This window comes from Typopeltis vanoorti, chromosome 25, assembly GCF_054136105.1.
Source record: "Typopeltis vanoorti isolate ZY-2024b chromosome 25, IOZ_Tvanoo_1.0, whole genome shotgun sequence".
Taxonomy (NCBI): Eukaryota; Metazoa; Arthropoda; class Arachnida; order Uropygi; family Thelyphonidae; genus Typopeltis; species Typopeltis vanoorti.
In genome coordinates this window covers 19,790,212-19,810,042 of record NC_143573.1, presented here as the reverse complement: position 1 = coordinate 19,810,042, position 19,831 = coordinate 19,790,212, and the positions used below count along the sequence as shown (strand labels likewise).

Here is a 19,831-nt window from a genome sequence, read left to right as displayed (position 1 = left end):
TCAGATGTCCATTCTCCAATCCATTTCACTAATGTGATATTAAACCTATATGTGCAACTTAAATATCAGCTTATCATGTGGTACTCTATAATATCTTTGTAAAATTTTTAAAAATGGCAGTGTACGCCTTTCTCTTATTAACTGCTCCAAAGGCAATCAGATTACTGAAACAAATCCCTTAACAAATCCATGCTAGCCCTCACAGATAAAATTACACCTTTGTCTGTACAATTTTGTATAAACTCTCACTAATTTCTCTAAAACTTTGCAACTATAGAAAAAATAAAAACTGGTCTATGGTTTGACACAGCCATTCTACAACCACCCTTATGCAATCACACTACCTTGCTCTCCTTCCACTTTGTGGACACATATTCCCATACATGGACTTTTGTTGAAATGTAATAAATGGAGCTGTCAGTTCCTTATCACATTCTTAATTCGAGTTCTTCTAAATCTTAAATCCTCCCCATCGCTTTAGTAATAGAACCTACATTTCCAGGATGAAATTAAATCTGTTAATTAATCTAATAGATAGTTTAATTAATGTAAACTGCCTGTCTATCCCTGAAAAAACAGTGTCTTCATTCATAGTGCTTGGCTCAATTCTATGTCCTAACTAGAGGAATTTGGTGGATTGGTGGAGATGGTTAAGATAGTGAGTCTGTTGCCATCATATGACAGAGAAGAGTTCAGAAGGGCCATAATTGCAAATGACTTTATGTGCAGGTTATGAATGAGGAGTGGTGTGGAGTTTGTGGACATGTGGAGTGAGTTTGATGGGCGAAAAGACTTATATAAGATGGATGGATTGCATATGAAAGGATTTGGTGTATAGAGACTGGAAAAAGTGTTGCTGCATGAAGTGAAAGTGGATGTGCAGAATCAGGGAAACTAGAGCTGTTAAGGGGGGGGGGGGAGTGCACATGCAGACATCAGTGAAGCAGTTGAGTGTAAGGATGTGAATAATATGCCTGAGCTAGTATGAAGGACAACAAATCAGAATGGGATAGTTAGTATAGGGCATCAAGATAGAGGTGGGACTAACAGGCTTCTGCACTTCATGTATACTAATGCCAGGAGTATTAGGAACAAGAAGGAAGGAAAAATTTTTGGCCTTGGTTGACTCTTCCTGGTCACAGGTTATTGGCATTAGTGAGACATGGCTGACAGAAGATGATATAGATAGTGGAATAGAATGTGAAGGGTGTAGTGTGTTCAGGAGGGACAGAGAGAAAAAAATGGGGGGGAAGGAGTGTTATTGATGATAGCTGATGAACTGCAGCCAAGGAGAATTGAAGTTGAACTGCAGGATAGTGGATTTGAGGCTATTTGGTATGAGATTGAGACAAGCAGAACAAAATATACAGTTGGGTGCTGCTATAGATCAGGTGATGGAATAGATGGTGGAGATAGTATGCATAGACAAATAGATGCAATGAATGGAAGGAGGGTAATTATTATGCGGGATTTCAACTATGGTAACGTTGATTGGAAGGAGGAGAGAGGACACATTGGAGGAGGGAATTGATTTTATGCAGTTATTAAGGGATAACTACCTGAGTCAGCATGTAATGGAATATGCTAGGGGTTCGAGAGTGCTTGACCTAGTAATTGCATCAGAGAATTTGACTATAATGAATATGACCACTTTACCACCCATTGGTGAGAGTGACCATAAGGTTTTTGTTGACTATTTGACCTGCGAGGTGGCCAAATGTGTGGAATTTTTAATCAAGAAAGGGTACATGTGGAAGTACAGGGCTGGTGAGTATGACAAGCTCAAGAGATTGCTTGGTTCAGTGCCATGTCATGTAAAACTGCAAGGGCTGGAAGTTGATAGTGCATGGGAAGAGGTAAGGGAGTGTTTGAAAGAGATAATGGCTGACTGTATACCTAGAGTCCAGATAGTAAATCAAGTAGGAGTTAAATGGATGAAAAACAGCGTTAAGCTTGAGCTGCAAAAAAAGAAACAACTATGGAGGGAATTGAAGGATAAAGGTGACCTGCAGGCACACAAACATTATAAAGCACAGACCACAATGGTAACAGGTGTGGTAAGGAAAGCAAAAGCTGATTATGAAAGGAAATTAGCCATGCAAGCTAAAGAGAATCCCAAACAGTTTTTTCGATATGCTGCAAGTTAAAGCAAAAATGTATACGGCAGAATGATTTTAAGAAATGCCGATGGTAGGGAGGTAACTGAATTAGTTGATATAATGGAATTACTGAGAGAGTACTTTGCAAGGGTATGTCATTCAGGTGGTAATATTGCAGGAATAAAAGATCCAAGAGGTTATACTGGAATATAACCTCTTGGATCTTTGGTGAATGAAATGGAGGTGAATAGTATATTACAAATGTAAATATAGCTGTGGGTTTGGATGGTATACCAGTTCGGGTCTTATGTAAAGCGGCAAAAGATTTATCAATGCCCTTGACCATTTTGTTTAATTTGAGTTTCGGGTCTGGGTTAGTTCCGAGGGGGTGGAAAGAGGGGGAAAATAGTACCACTGCATAAAGGAGGTTCCAAGACTGCTGTTGCAAATTATCGACCGATCAGCATATCAGGAGTCATTGTCAAGGTTTTGGAGAAAGGAGTCAAGAGAAGAATACAGGAATGGATAGATGACAACAGGATACTTTATGAGGGAACAGCATGGCTTTGTGAAGGGTAGATCATGCCTCACTAACTTACGTTTTATAACACAAGTGACGGCTGAACTGGATAAGGGTAATGGTTTTACAGTCATACTGCTGAACCTTGCAGAGGCCTTTGACAGGATACCACATGGAATTCTAATCAGCAAACTGCAGCATATGGGGAGGATATAGGGTTGGTGAGATGGATAGGAGGGTGGTTGACGGAGAGATATCAGAGAGTAGTTTATTCAGGAGTAGAGTCCAAAGACGGCCTGTGACTAGTGGTGTGCTGCAAGGTTCTGTTCTTGGACCACTACTATTTAATTTGTTCATTAATGATATCAGAAAGGATCTGAGAGGAACTATTCATTTATAAGACTATTACACTATTTTTATATAATCTTTGTCAAGTAGCTTTATTTTATCCTCCTACATGTTTCGCCAATTTTTCTATTGGCATCCTCAGGGAATACAAACTAGTAAGCTAAAATGAAGGTTACAGAGTAGGTTATAACTGATGGTTCTAATTCATACAAAAAATTGATATTGTGTGTGACAAAGTGTGTGTCTCGTTAACGTGATTTATTCGTTATGGCTCATGACGTAATTGTTATGAAAGTTCATTACTTTGATGTTCAATGATCTGATTAAAGTTTTCCAAATTTCTGGTAAAATTAGACCTTGATTCTTGTTTAGGTTTTCAGTTTTACGGGTGACTGTAGCTGCTTCTTTAAAGGTTCTTGAATGGTAGTTATCTTCTATGTATGGCATAAGGCTCTTATCCCACTCAATGTGATGGTTAGTAGAGGCAAAGTGGCATGAAAGCCTGAAATGTCTTGTCTGTTATTTCTGACATATCCTATGTGTTCTTTCTTTCTCGTTTCAAAGCTTCTAGAGGTTTGACCTACGTAACTAATACCACATGAGCAAGGTATATTATATACTCCAGAGTACTTGTAGAATGGGTGAGGATCTTTCGGTGATCTTAAAAATTTTCGAATAGCGTTGATTGGTTTGAATGCCACTCTGATCTTATGTGGTTTTAAAATGTTAGCTAATTTTTTGGAAATGTTGTTGACAAAAGGAATCGTAATTGTACTGATGTATTGGACGTCATCACGTTGTCTATGTGTTATATCAGTAAAGAGAATCTTGTCATAGAGTCTTTTTGGTTAACCATTTAAAGAAAGTTCTCTGGATATTGTAGTTAATTCCGTTAGTAGGTCAACCTTGTCTGTATACTGTATTGCTCTTTTCTTGAGACTATGGATAATGCTAAGTTTCTGAGCTATGTGATGAGCTGAGTTGAATTGGAGGTAACGTCCAGTATTTGTAGGTTTTCTGTACACAGATAGGTTGATACTATTATTGGTTTGTTTCTTTATTAAAATGTCAAGGAATGGCAGTTTTTCATCTTTTTCCATTTCTAATGTGATTTTGATGGTATTGTGGAAACTATTGATTTGGTTGAGGTAATTCATTAGTTCTTCTTTCGTATGATCCCAAATGATAAAGATGTCATCTACATATCCGTACCAAATTTTCGGTTTTGGAATGATCTGGGATAAGATTTTTTTCTCTAGATCTTCCATGAATAAGTCAGCACAAGGAGGTGAGAGGGGGGCTACCCATGACTAATCCAGTGAGTTGTTTGTAGATCGTTTTTTGCCAAATAAAATAGTTAAAAGTTAAACAGTGATTGAACAAAGTAGTAATGTTTCTTGGGAACAAGTTGTCTAAGATGTTGATGACTTCGATGACTTCAACCACTGGAATGTTAGTAAACAGAGATGTAATATCCAGGTGTAATGTAAAAATCTATTATTACGTGAATGTGTTGTTGTAAAATCTTCGCAAGATACTTGGACAGTTGGTAAGTGGGAGAATAGATTCCATCAAGGTATACGTAATGGTATACCTTCTTTATGAATTTTTGGAAGGCCATACAATCTAGGAGTTAGTGGGTGCTTTGATTTTAGCTTTCTTATTACTTCTATAGGCCAGTTATTCATTCCACGTAATAATTCATTGGTGTCATTATGGTTTTTTGTGGTAGGATCTCTACTGAGAACTCCATAGACAGACCTGTCAGATAATAGATTTTTAATTTTTTCTTCATAATCTTTAGTATTTAATATAACTGTATTATTACCTTTGTCGGCTTTGAGTATTATGATGTCTTTATTATTCCTTAATTTGAGAAGCGTTCTTCTTCCCATTTGGTTAGAGTTGGACTTAGGAGATCTTGACAGAGCTGAAAGGATTATGCTGCTTTTTAATCGTAAGTCATTAGCTATTGGAAATGGTAGTGATGAGAAGGCTTTTTCTAAGTTGCAGATGAACTCTATTTTAGGAATGACAGTGGGTTTTAAAGCAAAATTGAATCCTATTTAGAGGATAGAGATCTCAGGTTTAATTAAAACGTGTTTAAATAGGTTAATTATCACTTGGTTATCTGGTAGAGACGGTTTGTAGTTGCTATGATTATCATACAGCATGTTGAATTTATCAATTTGTGTCTTTTTGCTGTGATTAAATGTTTTGGTAAAACTGTTGCTAATCATATTGTCTAATAGTTGCCATGTCTCAGCGTCAAGATTATTAGAGATATCTGTGAATAAATTATAGCACTGTGAGTCTATTTTGCTAAGCATGAATCTCATCATCACATTGTCTATGTGGTATATCAGTAAAGAGAATCTTGTTATAGAGTCTTTTTGAGTAACCATTTAAAGAAAGTTCTCTGGATATTGTAGTTAATTCCGTTAGTAGGTCATCCTTGTCTATAGTATACTGTATCACTCTTGACATTTTAATAAAGAAACAAACCAATAATAGTATCAACCTATCTGTGTACAGAAAACCTACAAATACTGGACGTTACCTCCATTTCAATTCAGCTCATCACATAGCTCAGAAACTTAGCATTATCCATAGTCTCAAGAAAAGAGCTATACAGTATACGATAGACAAGGATGACCTACTAATGGAATTAACTACAATATCCAGAGAACTTTCTTTAAATGGTTACCCAAAAACACTCTATAACAAGATTCTCTTTACTGATATACCACATAGACAACGTGATGACGTCCAATACATCAGTATAATTACGATTCCTTTTGTCAACAACATTTCCAAAAAATTAGCTAACCTTTTAAAACCACATAAGATCAGAGAGGCATTCAAACCAATCAACACTATTCGAAAATTTTTAAGATCACCGAAAGATCCTCACCCATTCTACAAGTACTCTGGAGTATATAATATACCTTGCTCATGTGGTATTAGTTACGTAGGTCAGACCTCTAGAAGCTTTGAAACGAGAAAGAAAGAACACATTGGATATGTCAGAAATACCAGACAAGAGATTACCAAAAGGTACGCAATCTCGAAGGTTTAAAATGCAAAAAAGCTAGGTATTTAAACCATCTGACTTTTTTAAAAAGATGTAGAGGCAATAGCGTGATCCCAAAATTTCTTCGTTTGAAACAATATTATAAAACTAGACAACAAACATGATTTACCAACGAACTTCGTATGCTCTTCTTAGAGAAAGAATTCGCCATACGAGATTCATGCTTAGCAAAATAGACTCACAGTGCTATAATTTATTCACAGATATCTCTAATAATCTTGACGCTGAGACATGGCAACTATTAGACAATATGATTATCAACAGTTTTACCAAAACATTTAATCACAGCAAAAAGACACAAATTGATAAATTCAAAATGCTGTATGATAATTTTAGCAACTACAAACCATCTCTACCAGATAACCAAGTGATAATTAACCTATCTAAGCACGTTTTAAGTAAACCTGAGATCTCTGTCCTCAAAATAGGATTCAGTTTTGCTTTAAAACCCACTGCCATTCCTAAAATAGAGTTCATCTGCAACTTAACAAAAGTCTTCTCATCACTACCATTTCCAATAGCTAATGACTTATGATTAAAAGCAGCATAATCCTTTCAGCTCTGTCAAGATCTCCTAAGTCCAACTCTAACGAAATGGAAAGAAGAACGCTTCTCAAATTAAGGAATAATAAAGACATCATCATACTCAAAGCCGACAAAGGTAATAATACAGTTATATTAAATACTAAAGATTATGAAGAAAAAAATTAAAAATCTATTATCTGACAGGTCTGTCTATGAAGTTCTCAGTAGAGATCTTACCACAAAAAACCATAATGACACCAATGAATTATTACGTGGAAAGAATAATTGGCCTATAGAAGTAATAAGAAAGCTAAAATCAATGCACCCGCTAACTCCTAGATTGTATGGCCTTCCAAAAATTCATAAAGAAGGTATACCATTACATATACCTTGATGGAATCTATTCTCCCACTTACCAACTGTCTAAGTATCTTGCGAAGATTTTACAACAACACATTCACGTCTCGGATACTTATATTAAAAACTCAAAACATTTTATAGATAAAATAAAAAACATCCCTATCTTTAAAGAGGATATACTAACAAGCCTGGACATTACATCTCTGTTTACTAACATTCCAGTGGTTGAAGTCATCGAAGTCATCAACATCTTAGACAACTTGTTCCCAAGAAACATTACTACTTTGTTCAATCACTGTTTAACTTTTAACTATTTTATTTGGCAAAAAACGATCCACAAACAACTCACTGGATTAGTCATAGGTAGTCCCCTCTCACCTCCTTGTGCTGACTTATTCATGGAAGATCTAGAGAAAAAAATCTTATCCCAGATCATTCCAAAACAGAAAATTTGGTACAGATATGTAGATGACATCTTTATCATTTGGGATCAAATGAAAGAAGAACTAATGAATTACCTCAACGAAATCAATAGTTTCCACAATACCATCAAATTCATTAGAAATGGAAAAAGATGAAAAACTGCCATTCCTTGACATTTTAATAAAGAAACAAACCAATAATAGTATCAACCTATCTGTGTACAGGAAACCTGCAAATACTGGACGTTACCTCCATTTCAACTCAGCTCATCACATAGCTCAGAAACTTAGCATTATCCATAGTCTCAAGAAAAGAGCTATACAGTATACGATAGACAAGGATGACCTACTAACGGAATTAACTACAATATCCAAAGAACTTTCTTTAAATGGTTACCCAAAAAGACTCTATAACAAGATTCTCTTTACTGATATACCACATAGACAATGTGATGACGTCCAATACATCAGTACAATTACGATTCCGTTTGTCAGCAACATTTCCAAAAAATTAGCTAACCTTTTAAAACCACATAAGATCAGAGTGGCATTCAAACCGATCAACGCTATTCGAAATTTTTAAGATCACCGAAAGATCCTCACCCATTCTACAAGTACTCTGGAGTATATAATATACCTTGCTCATGTGGTATTAGTTACGTAGGTCAGACCTCTAGAAGCTTTGAAACGAGAAAGAAAGAACACATAGGATATGTCAGAAATAAATAACAGACAAGACATTTCAGGCCTTTCATGCTACTTTGCATCTGCTAACCATCACACTGAGTGGGATAAGAGCCTTATTCCATACATAGAAGATAACTACCATTCAAGAAACTTTAAAGAAGCAGCTACAGTCACCCGTAAAACTGAAAACCTAAACAAGAAGCAAGGTCTAATTTTACCAGAAATTTGGAAAACTTTAATCAGATCATTGAACATCAAAGAAATGAACTTTCATAACAATTACGTCATGAGCCATAACGAATAAATCACGTTAACGAGACACACACATTGTCACGCACAATACCAATTTTTTGTATGAATTAGAACCATCAGTTATAACCTAGTCTGTAACCTTTATTTTAGCTTACTAGTTTGTATTCCCTGAGGATGCCAATAGAAAAATTGGCGAAACATGTAGGAGGATAAAATAAAGCTACTTGACAAAGATTATATAAAAAAAGTGTAATAGTCTTATAAATAATTGTCAAGAAAAAATTCAACATAATGAACTATTCATTTGTTTGCTGATGATGCAAAGTTGAGTAGAGCAATAGTGAATGCACACGATGTCAAAATTTTGCAAGATGAATTGGATAGATTGGGGAACTGGGCTAAGGAGAATGGATGTCAATTTAATGTGGCAAAGTGTAAGGTTATGCATTTTGGGGTGAAAAGATTAGCAGCAGTATATCACATTGGTGGAACTGTACTCCAGGAGATTGACGAAGCCAGGGATTTGGGGGGTGTTGGTGCATAAGGAATTGAAGTTTACGGGGCACATTGTAAAAGTGGCTAAATTAGCTCATCAATTCACTTGGTTACCGAAGAATACTTTGACGAGCAGAGAGAAGCAAGTTATTGTTCCTCTGTATCGAGCCTTGATAAGACCCCATCTGGACTATTGTGCCCAGATCTGGTGCCAGGGTTTCTTCTTGATGGGGAGGAGGTAGAGAGGATCCAGAGGCGAGTGACCAAGATGGATAGCAGGTCTATGGAATGAACTTTATGAGAACAGGTTGAAGATTTGTGGGTTGCAGAAATTGGTTGATAGGAGGAAAAGGGGTGATGTGATTGAGGCATTCAAATTACTGAAGGGTTTCTATAAGATTAATTCAGAGTATATTTTTGAGAATAGGACTATTGGTGGGAGGACTAGGGGCCATCCATGGAAACTGGGCAAGAGTGTGGTTAGCAAAGATGTTAGAACTAGGTTTTTTGCATGGAGAATGGTGAGTGAGTTGAATAAATTGCCAGTCTGTTGTGGGTGCCATGACTGAGTGGGTTTAAGGCAAGGTATGATAGATACTGTGTGGAAGCTGAATAGTTGTAGACATGATGTTTAGGGCCTCTCTCAATGAGTCTAAGGACTCCTTGGAGTTGTTCGTAATAATATTTTTTTTTTTTTTTTTTTTCGTAAGCTTTTCTTTGACTGTTTTCCAAGTTAGTCAGTCTCTGGCATGGGCAAGTAGGGTTTTATTCCTGAAAACTTGGGGGGGGCGGGTGTAAATCTGCATATTAAGAAAATTAACCACAGAACTCAAATTATTACAAATAATAATGTATTTGTTATGATATTATGATTCCTTTAAGTCATCATTCCAAGTTTTGAGCCATTTTTTTGTTTTTCCTTGATTTATATCCTAAACTTTCTTCTGCTGCTTTTAGTATGGTTTCCTTTATATTTTTCCGTCAATTTCAATATTGTTTGTGGTTGGTTTCATTTTATCTCTTATTCTGCTTTTATATAAGTTTCTGATACTCTCCTGTTATAGGAGGTGAATTTTAAACTGTTTATTAGATGTTGGTACATTATCTTTTTTTCTTTTGAAGTACTTGATTCTTTTTATGAATTCAAATCTTCTTTTAACTAGCAGGTGATCACTATCAATTTCGCTTCCTCTAAAAACCCTTGTATCCTTGATATTATTATTTAGTTTGTTGTTAATAATAATGTAATCTATTATTGATTTAGTTCCTCTTGCTTCCCATGTATACTTATGTATATTTTTATGCCTGAAGATAGTATTGCTGATTTTTAAACTGTTAAATAGTGGGTCAAGCGCTACGAATGTGCTTTGAAGAGCTCCTGATTCAGATAAGTTTTACTAGGAATAATTAAGTATATATGCGTAATTGTTTAAGTAAGAGCGGCTGTAAACGTTGTACGCTACCGATATTATTAGTGTGGGGTTTTTTTTCTTGCTTAAACTAAATACGAAAACGTTAATATTAGACCTAGTAACCTGCAGAGAGAAAAAAATGGCGGCTGCATTGTCATTCCATGATTTTAATTTGGATTTCAGTAGGTTCGTTAAGTGTGAGGTCTGTTATATGTATTCCTTCGATTACATAAATGATTTGTGGATGTTTAGTGCGGATGGAAGAAGGGTGTGTGCGAAATGTGACCTGAACGAGGAATTGATGAATGCGAATATGAAGTTGATAACAGAAAGTGCTAGTACCGATTGTGTCGTGAGTGCACGTTTGAAAGAGGATGGCGGGAAAGACAGGCGAAAAAATGTTAAAAAATCAGGAAAAAAGAAAAAGAGCGATTTGACAACCGTAACGGATGTTAAAAGGGACGAAAGTGAGGCGGAAAGAAACGAAATTGAGAGAACGAATGAAAGTAGAAATGGCGTGGTGCAGAAATCGCAAGTAAAAAAAATCGAAAGAATGAATGATTGCGAAAAAAGAATGACTGATGGCGAAAGTTGGACGCATGTTGGAACGAAAGTACTGAACCAAAGAAAGATGAATGACAGTAAAAGTGAGAAGAATGATAGCGAAAGTTGGACGCATGTTAGTCCGAAAGTACGGAAACAAAGAAAGATATGTGAGAGTGAAAGTGAGAAGAATGACAGTGAAAGTTGGACGTATGTTGGACCGAAAGTACGGAAACAAAGAAGGATGAATGAGAGGGAAAGTGAGAAGAGAGGGTCGAGAGTTAGAAAGTTAGAAAGATTTAATGATAGAGTGAATGTGTCGCGAGGTTCAGAAGGTGAATTGGATTGGATGAAGCAAGAAATGAAATGGATGCGGAATGAAATTAAGAGAATGCAGGTCAAAACTATTAAAATAAATCATGATGGCATGAAAGAGTTAACAAAAGATGAGCGAGTGGCATTGTATGGTGACTCCATTATTAAAGGTGTGCTAGAGGATAAAATGCACAAGGTATGTTTTCCAGGCGGTAAAATGAGTAGAGTGATTGAGGCATTGAATATGAGGCGGGAACGAGCAAAAGAGTTAATTGTATTAATTGGTACGAATGATTTGAGAGAGAACAAGGAGCATGTCAGAATGAATGTCAGGAGACTGCTTGGAAAGATAAAGGAGAATAGTGTGACAGGAAGGGTGGTCAGTGTGTTGCCTAGGTATGATTGTGGTGAAATGAGGCGGAGAGCAAGGATTATGAATGATATTCTGGCTGAAATGTGTGAGGAGATGGGAGTACAGTTTGTTAATGTGTGGAATGAGTTTGAGGGACGAAGTGAGCTGTATGGGAGCGATGGACTGCATTTGAGTGGTTATGGTGTGAGTCGCTTGGAGAGACTGCTGCTGGAAGGTAGAGAAGTGAATAGAGAGAATGAATCAGATCGAGAGGGGAGTGATGTGGAAGAGCAGGAGAGTAAGACAGGAGAGATTGAAGGAGTGGAAATGAATGTGGAAGTGAGTGGTATGAGTATAGATAATGAGAGAATGGGTGTGCAAGAGGAACAGGGAAACGGGGAGGCTCAGGGTGGACAGGGATACACAGCGTGAGAAAGGTGGATGCTCCAAGAGGAGGTGAGAGAATGTGTAGGCAGGAAAGTAATGGGATGATCAGGGATCAAAAGGAAACAGATGGAATTGCAAAGGGTTCTAAAATGAAGAAGCAGAAAGGGAAATGGCCCCAGTCCAGCATGGAGAGATCACATCGAGTGAGTGGTATCAGTGGAACTAGCTGTAGATCCAGAAATGAGTTGTTGTGTTTGTATACCAATGCTAGAAGTATAAGAAACAAGGCGGATGAAATGGTTGCACTAATTGCGTCTGTGCACCCAGAGATTGTCGGAATAAGTGAGACATGGTTAGATGAGGATGACATCCTGACAGGAATAGAGATGGAAAGGTATGATGTGTTTCGTGAGGATAGAAGGGGTAAAAAGGGAGGGAGAGTGCTATTGATGATAGAGAAAGAGTTATGTCCATACAAGGTAGAGATGCAAGGGGGAAATGGGGCCAGTGGTTTTGAGGCAGTATGGTGTGAGATAGAGGTGAATAGATTCAAATACTTGGTGGGATGTTGTTATAGACCTGGTAATGTGGATGGTGGTGATAGTGAAATGTATAGTCAAATAAGCCAAGCAAATAAGAAAAGGATGATCATTATGGGTGATTTTAATTATGGCAATATAGATTGGAATGAAGAGATAGCAACTGGAAGTAAAGAAAATGAGTTTCTTGAGTTTTTGAGGGATAACTACCTCAGACAGTATGTAACAGAGGGCACAAGAGGATTAAGGGTCTTGGATTTGGTCATCTCATCGGAGGATGTAATTATCAATGAGGTATCAAATCATCCACCAATTGGCGAAAGTGACCATGAGGTGATTACTTGGGTGGTTGCCAGCAGTGCAAGGACCCCTGTGAAAAAAGGGTATATGTGGAACTACAAGGGGGGTGATTATGAAGAGCTCAGGAGACAGCTTGCAGGTGTAGCATGGAATGAGGAGTTAGCTGGAAAAGAGATCAATGCAGCTTGGGGGATTTTCAAAAAATATTTAGTGGATGCAATGTCTAAATGTATACCACGGGTGAGAAGGTTAAATAAGTTAGGTGTGAGATGGATGAATAAAGAGATTAAGCATGCAATACAGAGAAAAAGGGCATTGTGGAGGCAGCATAAGAGAAGTGGAAGTAACCAATTTCATGAGTTCTACAAAGACCAGGCAAGGAGAGTGACTTGGTTGGTGAGAGTAGCTAAAGAGAGGTATGAACAGCAGTTAGCTAATGAAGCTAAAAAGAATCCTAGGGAGTTCTTTCGATATGTAGCCAGCAAAAGAAAGAATGATTATGGAAGGATGACATTGATTGGAGGAAATGGTATAAAGACAGCTGTTGCAGAATGTGTGGTGGAGATACTTAATGAGCAGTTCATAAAGATCTTTCAATCTTGTGAATGTGACTTCATGGAGAGATTAAGAGCAGTTGATGATGGGGAGGAGAGACTGACTGTAAGTGAGCAAGAGGTGTTTGGGGAGTTGAGTAAACTAGATGTAAATAAGGCTGTGGGACTTGATAATATATCACCGCGTATTCTGAAGGAATGTGCCAGAGAGTTGACACCTGCCTTGACATATTTTTTTAATACGAGTCTTGCACTTGGTCAAGTCCCTAAAGAGTGGAAGGAGGGCAAGATTGTGCCACTTCATAAAGGAGGTGATCGAACTCAAGCATCAAACTATAGGCCTATCTGTGTGTCAGGTGTTGTGGTTAAGTTGTTGGAGAAGCTTGTGAGAACTAGGATCCAGAGTTGGGTTGACAACAATGGTATAATCTTTGATGGACAGCATGAATTTGCTAAAGGGAGGTCGTGTTTTAGTAATCTACTTACTTATTACAATAAAGTGACTGCTTCCTTGGACAGAGGAGAAGGATACACAGTAATATACTTGGATTTCGCAAAAGCTTTTGATAGAGTGCCTCATGATAAGTTGACAGTCAAACTAGAGCAGATGGGGTTGGATATTAGATTAGTGCATTGGATTGGAGACTGGCTATCTGATAGGTATCAACAAGTTGTGTATGGGGGTGCAATATCCAGGAAAAGGAAAGTCACTAGTGGAGTGCCTCAGGGATCTGTTTTAGGGCCATTACTATTTAACTTGTATATTAATGATATTGGCGAAGATTTGGATGGAGATATTCAGTTGTTTGCAGATGATGCAAAGTTGGGACGAACCATAAAGAGTAGTGAAGATGTTGTGGCCTTGCAAGAAGACTTGAATAAATTGAGTGATTGGGCAAGCAAATGGGGATGTGAGTTCAATGTTGCAAAATGTAAGGTTTTAAAATTTGGAAAACAAAGATGGGATGCAGAATTTATGCTTGGTGAAAATATATTGTTGGAAGTAGAGGAAATAAGAGATCTGGGAGTGATAGTGGATAAGGATCTAAAATTTAGGGGTCACATCGCCAAAATTGTGAAGACAACACAAAGACTTCTGGGAATGATGAGGAGGACACTGACATGTAGAAGTAGGGAGATTCTTGTTCCATTGTATAAGGCTTTGATTAGGCCACACATGGACTATTGTGCCCAGATTTGGTCACCTGGTTTTCAGAAGGATGAAGAGATGTTGGAAAGGGTCCAAAGGCGACTGACTAAGGTAGTTTCTGACCTCTGGAATGTCGAATATGAGGAAAGATTGAAAAGATGTAATTTGCAGAGACTAGTGGAGAGAAGGAAGAGGGGAGATATGATAGAGACCTACAAGTTGGTAAGGGGTTGCTATAGGATCAATGGTGGAGAAGTTCTACAGCGAATAGTGGGAGATCAGGGGAGAACCAGAGGTCATCCCTGGAAACTGTATAAAGAGGGTGTGAGTAGGGGAGTGAGAGGCAGGTTTTTTTCGTGCAGAGTTGTGAATGATTGGAATGCCTTGCCTGAGAGTGTGGTGTCTGCAGGGAGTTTGAATGTGTTTAAGACCCAGTATGATGAGATGTGTGTGAGATAAAAGGACCTCCTAGATGAGTCTTTGACTCCATGAGGTCTTGTTTAATAATAATAATAAATATGCAGAAGTCTCTTAATAAAATTCCATTGTTATTGATTACTGATTCTCCCTCTGATCCAATGCATCCTATTATTGGGTTATTTCCCACTCTAGAATTGAAATCTCCCATCAAGATTGTTGCTTCATTTTTATTTGTTTCGTCAATACATTCCTGAAGTTTTCTGTAAAATTCTTCTGTCTCTTCCTCTTTTCCATCTACTGGAAAATACAGATAACAAAAATGATATCAGGACTGTTCAATGTTAGTTGTGAGGATAGACTGAGGACATGCAGACTGCAGGGTTTGGTCAATAGGAGAAGTGAGATGATATGATTGAGATATTTAAACTGTTGAGATGTAATTACATGATTGACACTGGGCAGTGTTCTTTCATATGGTAGAACAGGAGAAAAGAACAAAGACAAGGGGGGGCATCTCTGGAAGTTACAAATGGAGGGCAGTTCTTTCATATGGTAGAACAAGAGAAAGGAGCAAAAGACAAGGGGTTATCTCCGGAAGTTACAAATGGAGGTGGTGAGAAAGTGTGAGGAATGGCTTTTAATATGGAGGGTGGTTGGACCATGGAATGCATTACTTGATAGGGTGGTGAGAGCAATAACAGTGAATGAATTTAAGGAATTGTGTGATAGACTTTGTGTTTTGTGAGCTTTGTGTTGTTTAAGATGAGCCTCCCAAGATGAGTCATATGACTCCATGGAAATCCTGAATAATAATTATTATTATTACTATTATTATTATTACGTGACACCTCCAGGGAGTTCAAGAACTCATCGTGGGAGGACACACTACTCTACTTGGCTAAACACATCTCATCCTCTCTACCACTACTAATTAATGAGCAGACTTTTGATGAATGTATCTGCCAGTAGATATCTTCATCAAAAGTCTGCTCATCACACATCTCAAAAAGTTTGCATTATCAAATCCTTAATTAATGGAGCACATAAAGTGTGCTCCTCTCTAATAATCTTACAACAAGAACTGTCCACTATAAAAAAGTTAATAGAATCAAATGGTTACAACCTCAATCAAATCCAGTAGATAATTGATTCCTATGTTCCATTACCTCAAGTTTCTTCAACAGACTGCAGAGTTCCAATCCCCTACATTCCAGGTATCTCAGAACCGATAGGCAGAATTTTGAAGAAGTATCATCTGATTCCCACATGTATTCCTATCAACAAAAATCTCTTATTCATTGCCATCTACAAAAGATAAACTTTTACCTCTATCTTTGGCTGGTGTTTATCAAATACCATGTGAATGCAATGTATCTTATTTTGGACAAACAGGCTGTTCTGTGGAAAAAAGAATTAAGGAACATCAATATTATATTGAATACATGAAACCTCATAAGTCTGGTCTATCACGACACAGCATTGACACTACTCATAATATCCAGTGGGATAAAGCTCTTCTCCTCCATAGATGCAGGTTCAAATATGAACGCCTTTTTAAAGAAAGTTGTGAAGCTATTTTACGTCATCCAAACCTAAATCGAAATCACTGTCTTTCTCTCTCAAAAATCTGGGAAACTTTTATTCTATGCAATCATCAATAAAAATTAAAAATTAATTATCTTTAAAGGATTATTTATCAATATTATTTAGTAATTAATTTCCTAGTACGCGGCAACAATTTTAATTGGTGATTCACCGACTGTTCTTGATTTTGTATTCAATTCTTTTAACTGTTTATATGACACTGAGGATGTGCTGTTAATTTCAGTATGAAATATTTGTACCTTTATTTATTAAGAGTTATTACTGTGGTCTTACATGTTCTATTTATAAATAAGCCACGACAGCACACCCAACCGAAATGGGCATGTGATGCCACTGGACTCATCATAGAAGGGTATTAGTTTCTGTTGCTGTTTGTGTGGAATTTTTATTAAAAAATAATGCATTTAAATAAGTGAACTGTTTGAAATAAACAACCTCGCTGGCTATTATTATAATTATGGCTATTATAGTCTGTTTTTGTTTAGGAGTGTACCTTATTTTAAATACATTGGCTATTATTACTCAAAAAAGGGGGTATATATATTTTAGGGCATTATGGGTGAGTATTTTGAGTAATAATAATAGCCAATGTATTTAAAATAAGGGACACTCCTAAACAAAAACAGGCTATAATAGCCGTAATTATAATAATAGCGTTTAAGAGGAGTAGCATGGGAATTTTCCCAGAAACTATACCTAACCTCTCTGGCTTCTGTAATAAAAAGTTGTCAGATATTTTAATGAATTCAGAATCTAATCAAATGCAGTAAAGAATTTGTCCTTTTATAATGACATTATATAGTTTCCACTATTTCTATCTATTTCTTTCTTCAACTGTAATTAAAGCTTTTAGTGATTGTTTCATTAATGTGAATTTAACAGATCCATTGTATATACAAATATTGGTAGACTCAATAATTTAAAAAAAACACTTTATTTTTATAAAACACCACATTATTTTATTTATTTATTTTTAATCATTGCGCCTTTGATTCTTCCAGTCACTGGTATTCCCTAATCTTGATGACTGGATGATATTTTAATTTACTGTATCTAAAATCTGTAGAAATTCAAACTTCAAAATTGTTCGATTCCAGAATTACATATTTTCAGTCCTTTATTGTATTTTGTCTAATAAATTAAACTGTATTTATTATGTTTAGGTTTCAATCCTGTGTGGAATGAAGTGCTTTATATACAGCTTAATATGCCAGACTTAGCAATAATTGTATTTAAGGTAAAAGACAGAAATGCAGCTGGTAAAAATGAAACTCTAGGAAGGTTTGCACTTCCATTTACATCTATCGCAGAAGGTAAGTTTAATCTTTTTAAAAGATTAAATTAATTTTGCACCATGGTCTTTTATGTTTTTGTACTTGTTTTTTTCTTATACTCATATGTACTCTTTGCTTTAGCCTTGTCATTTTGCCTCACAAGGCAAAACATCTTGGATATTTTAAGGAGAGAAAGGACTTGCATACTTTTGGCCAAAAATGGGTCTGTAAGGCTTATGCTCCACAATGAAAAAGAAAAAGACCTGTTGGTCTTTTTCTTTTTTTTTTTTCAATGAAAAAGAAAAAGACCTGTTGGTCTGATAGGAATCTAGCAAGTGTGGGGGCATGAAACCTTTAAATTCTTTAAAACCTTTTAGCATTAGTACTGCTACAAGAAAAATAACCCCACATGCAGAAGATCAGTGCCTTCAAGGTAAAAAAGGATAATCTTTTGCACTATAGTAATATGGAGGATATCCTGTATTAAAGTTGGTGTCTGCAGAAGAAATTATTATTTGTATATAAATTAATAAGTCTAATTTCACTCAAAGAGTGAGCCCACAATTAGACACAAATATGTGTGTGATCTTATAATATTATTATATTACATTTAAAAGAACACAAATAGATATATGAAATAATGAATAATATTTTATTTTTTACAGTCATCAAATATTATTATTATTATATTTTTCCAATTGTGCTACGCAGTTTCAAATAGTTTCATTGAGCGCCTCTGTAGCGCAATTGGAAGAACGACGGTACATTGCGCCCTTCGATTGGAATAGGCCTAAGTTCGATTCTCGTCGCGACGGGAGGAATCTTTATCTGGTCGATTTCAATCGATGGTGAGTTAGCCGATCTCATACGGAGGTAGCAGGGTTTTTTCTCCCGGAAACTCGGGTTTTTCATCCCGCATACATACAAATCGGCCCTTCAGAACACACGCAATTTACAGACAAAAATTACTAGTTGTGGTGGTGTTGGAGGTGGGCGGTAGATGGCGTTGATTCGTAGTAGAGGTAAGGTGTAGAGACAGTTGAAGATGTCCTCCCGCGATGAGTCTTCGGACTCCTTGGAGGTATCAGGAATAATAATAATAATAATAATTATTATTACGTGACACCTCCAGGGAGTCCAAGGACCCATTGCAGGAGGGCATACTACTCTACTTCGCTAAATACATCTCTTCCTGTCCACTACTCCTTAATTCTTCAATTATGACACTACCACGCCATCTGTTGCCCATCATCACCAACAACAGTATTTTTTGTCTGTAAATTGCATGTGTCCTGAAGGCTGATTTGTCTTTATGAAACCCGAGTTGCCGGGTGAAAAAATACTGCTACCACCGTATATGAGATTGGCTAACTCACCTTCAACTGAAAAAGCCATATAAGGATTCCCCTCATCACGACAAGGATCAAACCCATGTCTTTTCCAATCGAAGGGTGCAATGTTCCACTATTTTTCCAATTGTGCTACGGCAGTTTCAAATAGTTTCATTAATTTGTAATAAAAGTTTAATAACCATCTATAGTTTATATAGCACAAACTTATTTTACTAAAATTTAAAATTATAAATATTACAATGCTTGATACTTTTATGTTTCAGGTTTGTAAATTTAATGTATGAAAGGTCTTAAAGCTATTTTTACAGAATTTAAGAAAAGAAAGATTAGAAAACTTCCTGAGAATTTCTTCCTGAACTTCTAGACAGGGCCGGTGTATGCGGGCACTGCTACGAAGGGGGCACAGTTCATAAGTTCATTTTTAAGAAACAAAATTTTTATCATAAAAACAAAAAATTCTTAGAATGATCAATATTAAACTAAATAAGGCCAGATACACCGAATAAAAATTTAAAACAATTGTATATTGCCGCCTCTTTGATCAGCCGGCTGTTTACAATTTTGCAGCGAGAGCAGGCTAAATGCTTGCCTGCAGATGTTGTCTACTGCAGTCTATCTAAAGTGAAATGGTGAACGTTTTTATGCGCAGAAACGAATTTTCATACAAAACATTTGTTGCTAGTTAACCAGTCATATGGTATGCATCTCAGTAAGCTACTGACAGTAGTGCAGTGCGGACTATTATTTCGTCTCTGTGTCATGTTGTGTAATAATTTCTTGTGGGTATAAAATAGAAATGGAATCAAAAATTAAAAAAAGTTATCTG

At 36.6% G+C, this 19,831-nt stretch overlaps 1 protein-coding gene across 1 annotated transcript in view; it reads left to right on the top strand.

The window, feature by feature from the left end:
• LOC150092589 (1-phosphatidylinositol 4,5-bisphosphate phosphodiesterase delta-4-like) overlaps positions 1–19,831 on the top strand; it is a 324,472-nt gene that overhangs the window by 293,898 nt on the left and 10,743 nt on the right. Inside the window, exon 19 of the mRNA XM_090414401.1 lies at positions 17,543–17,692. Within this exon, the coding sequence (XP_090270527.1) occupies positions 17,543–17,692 (150 nt within the window). The remainder of the gene's footprint in view (positions 1–17,542; positions 17,693–19,831) is intronic.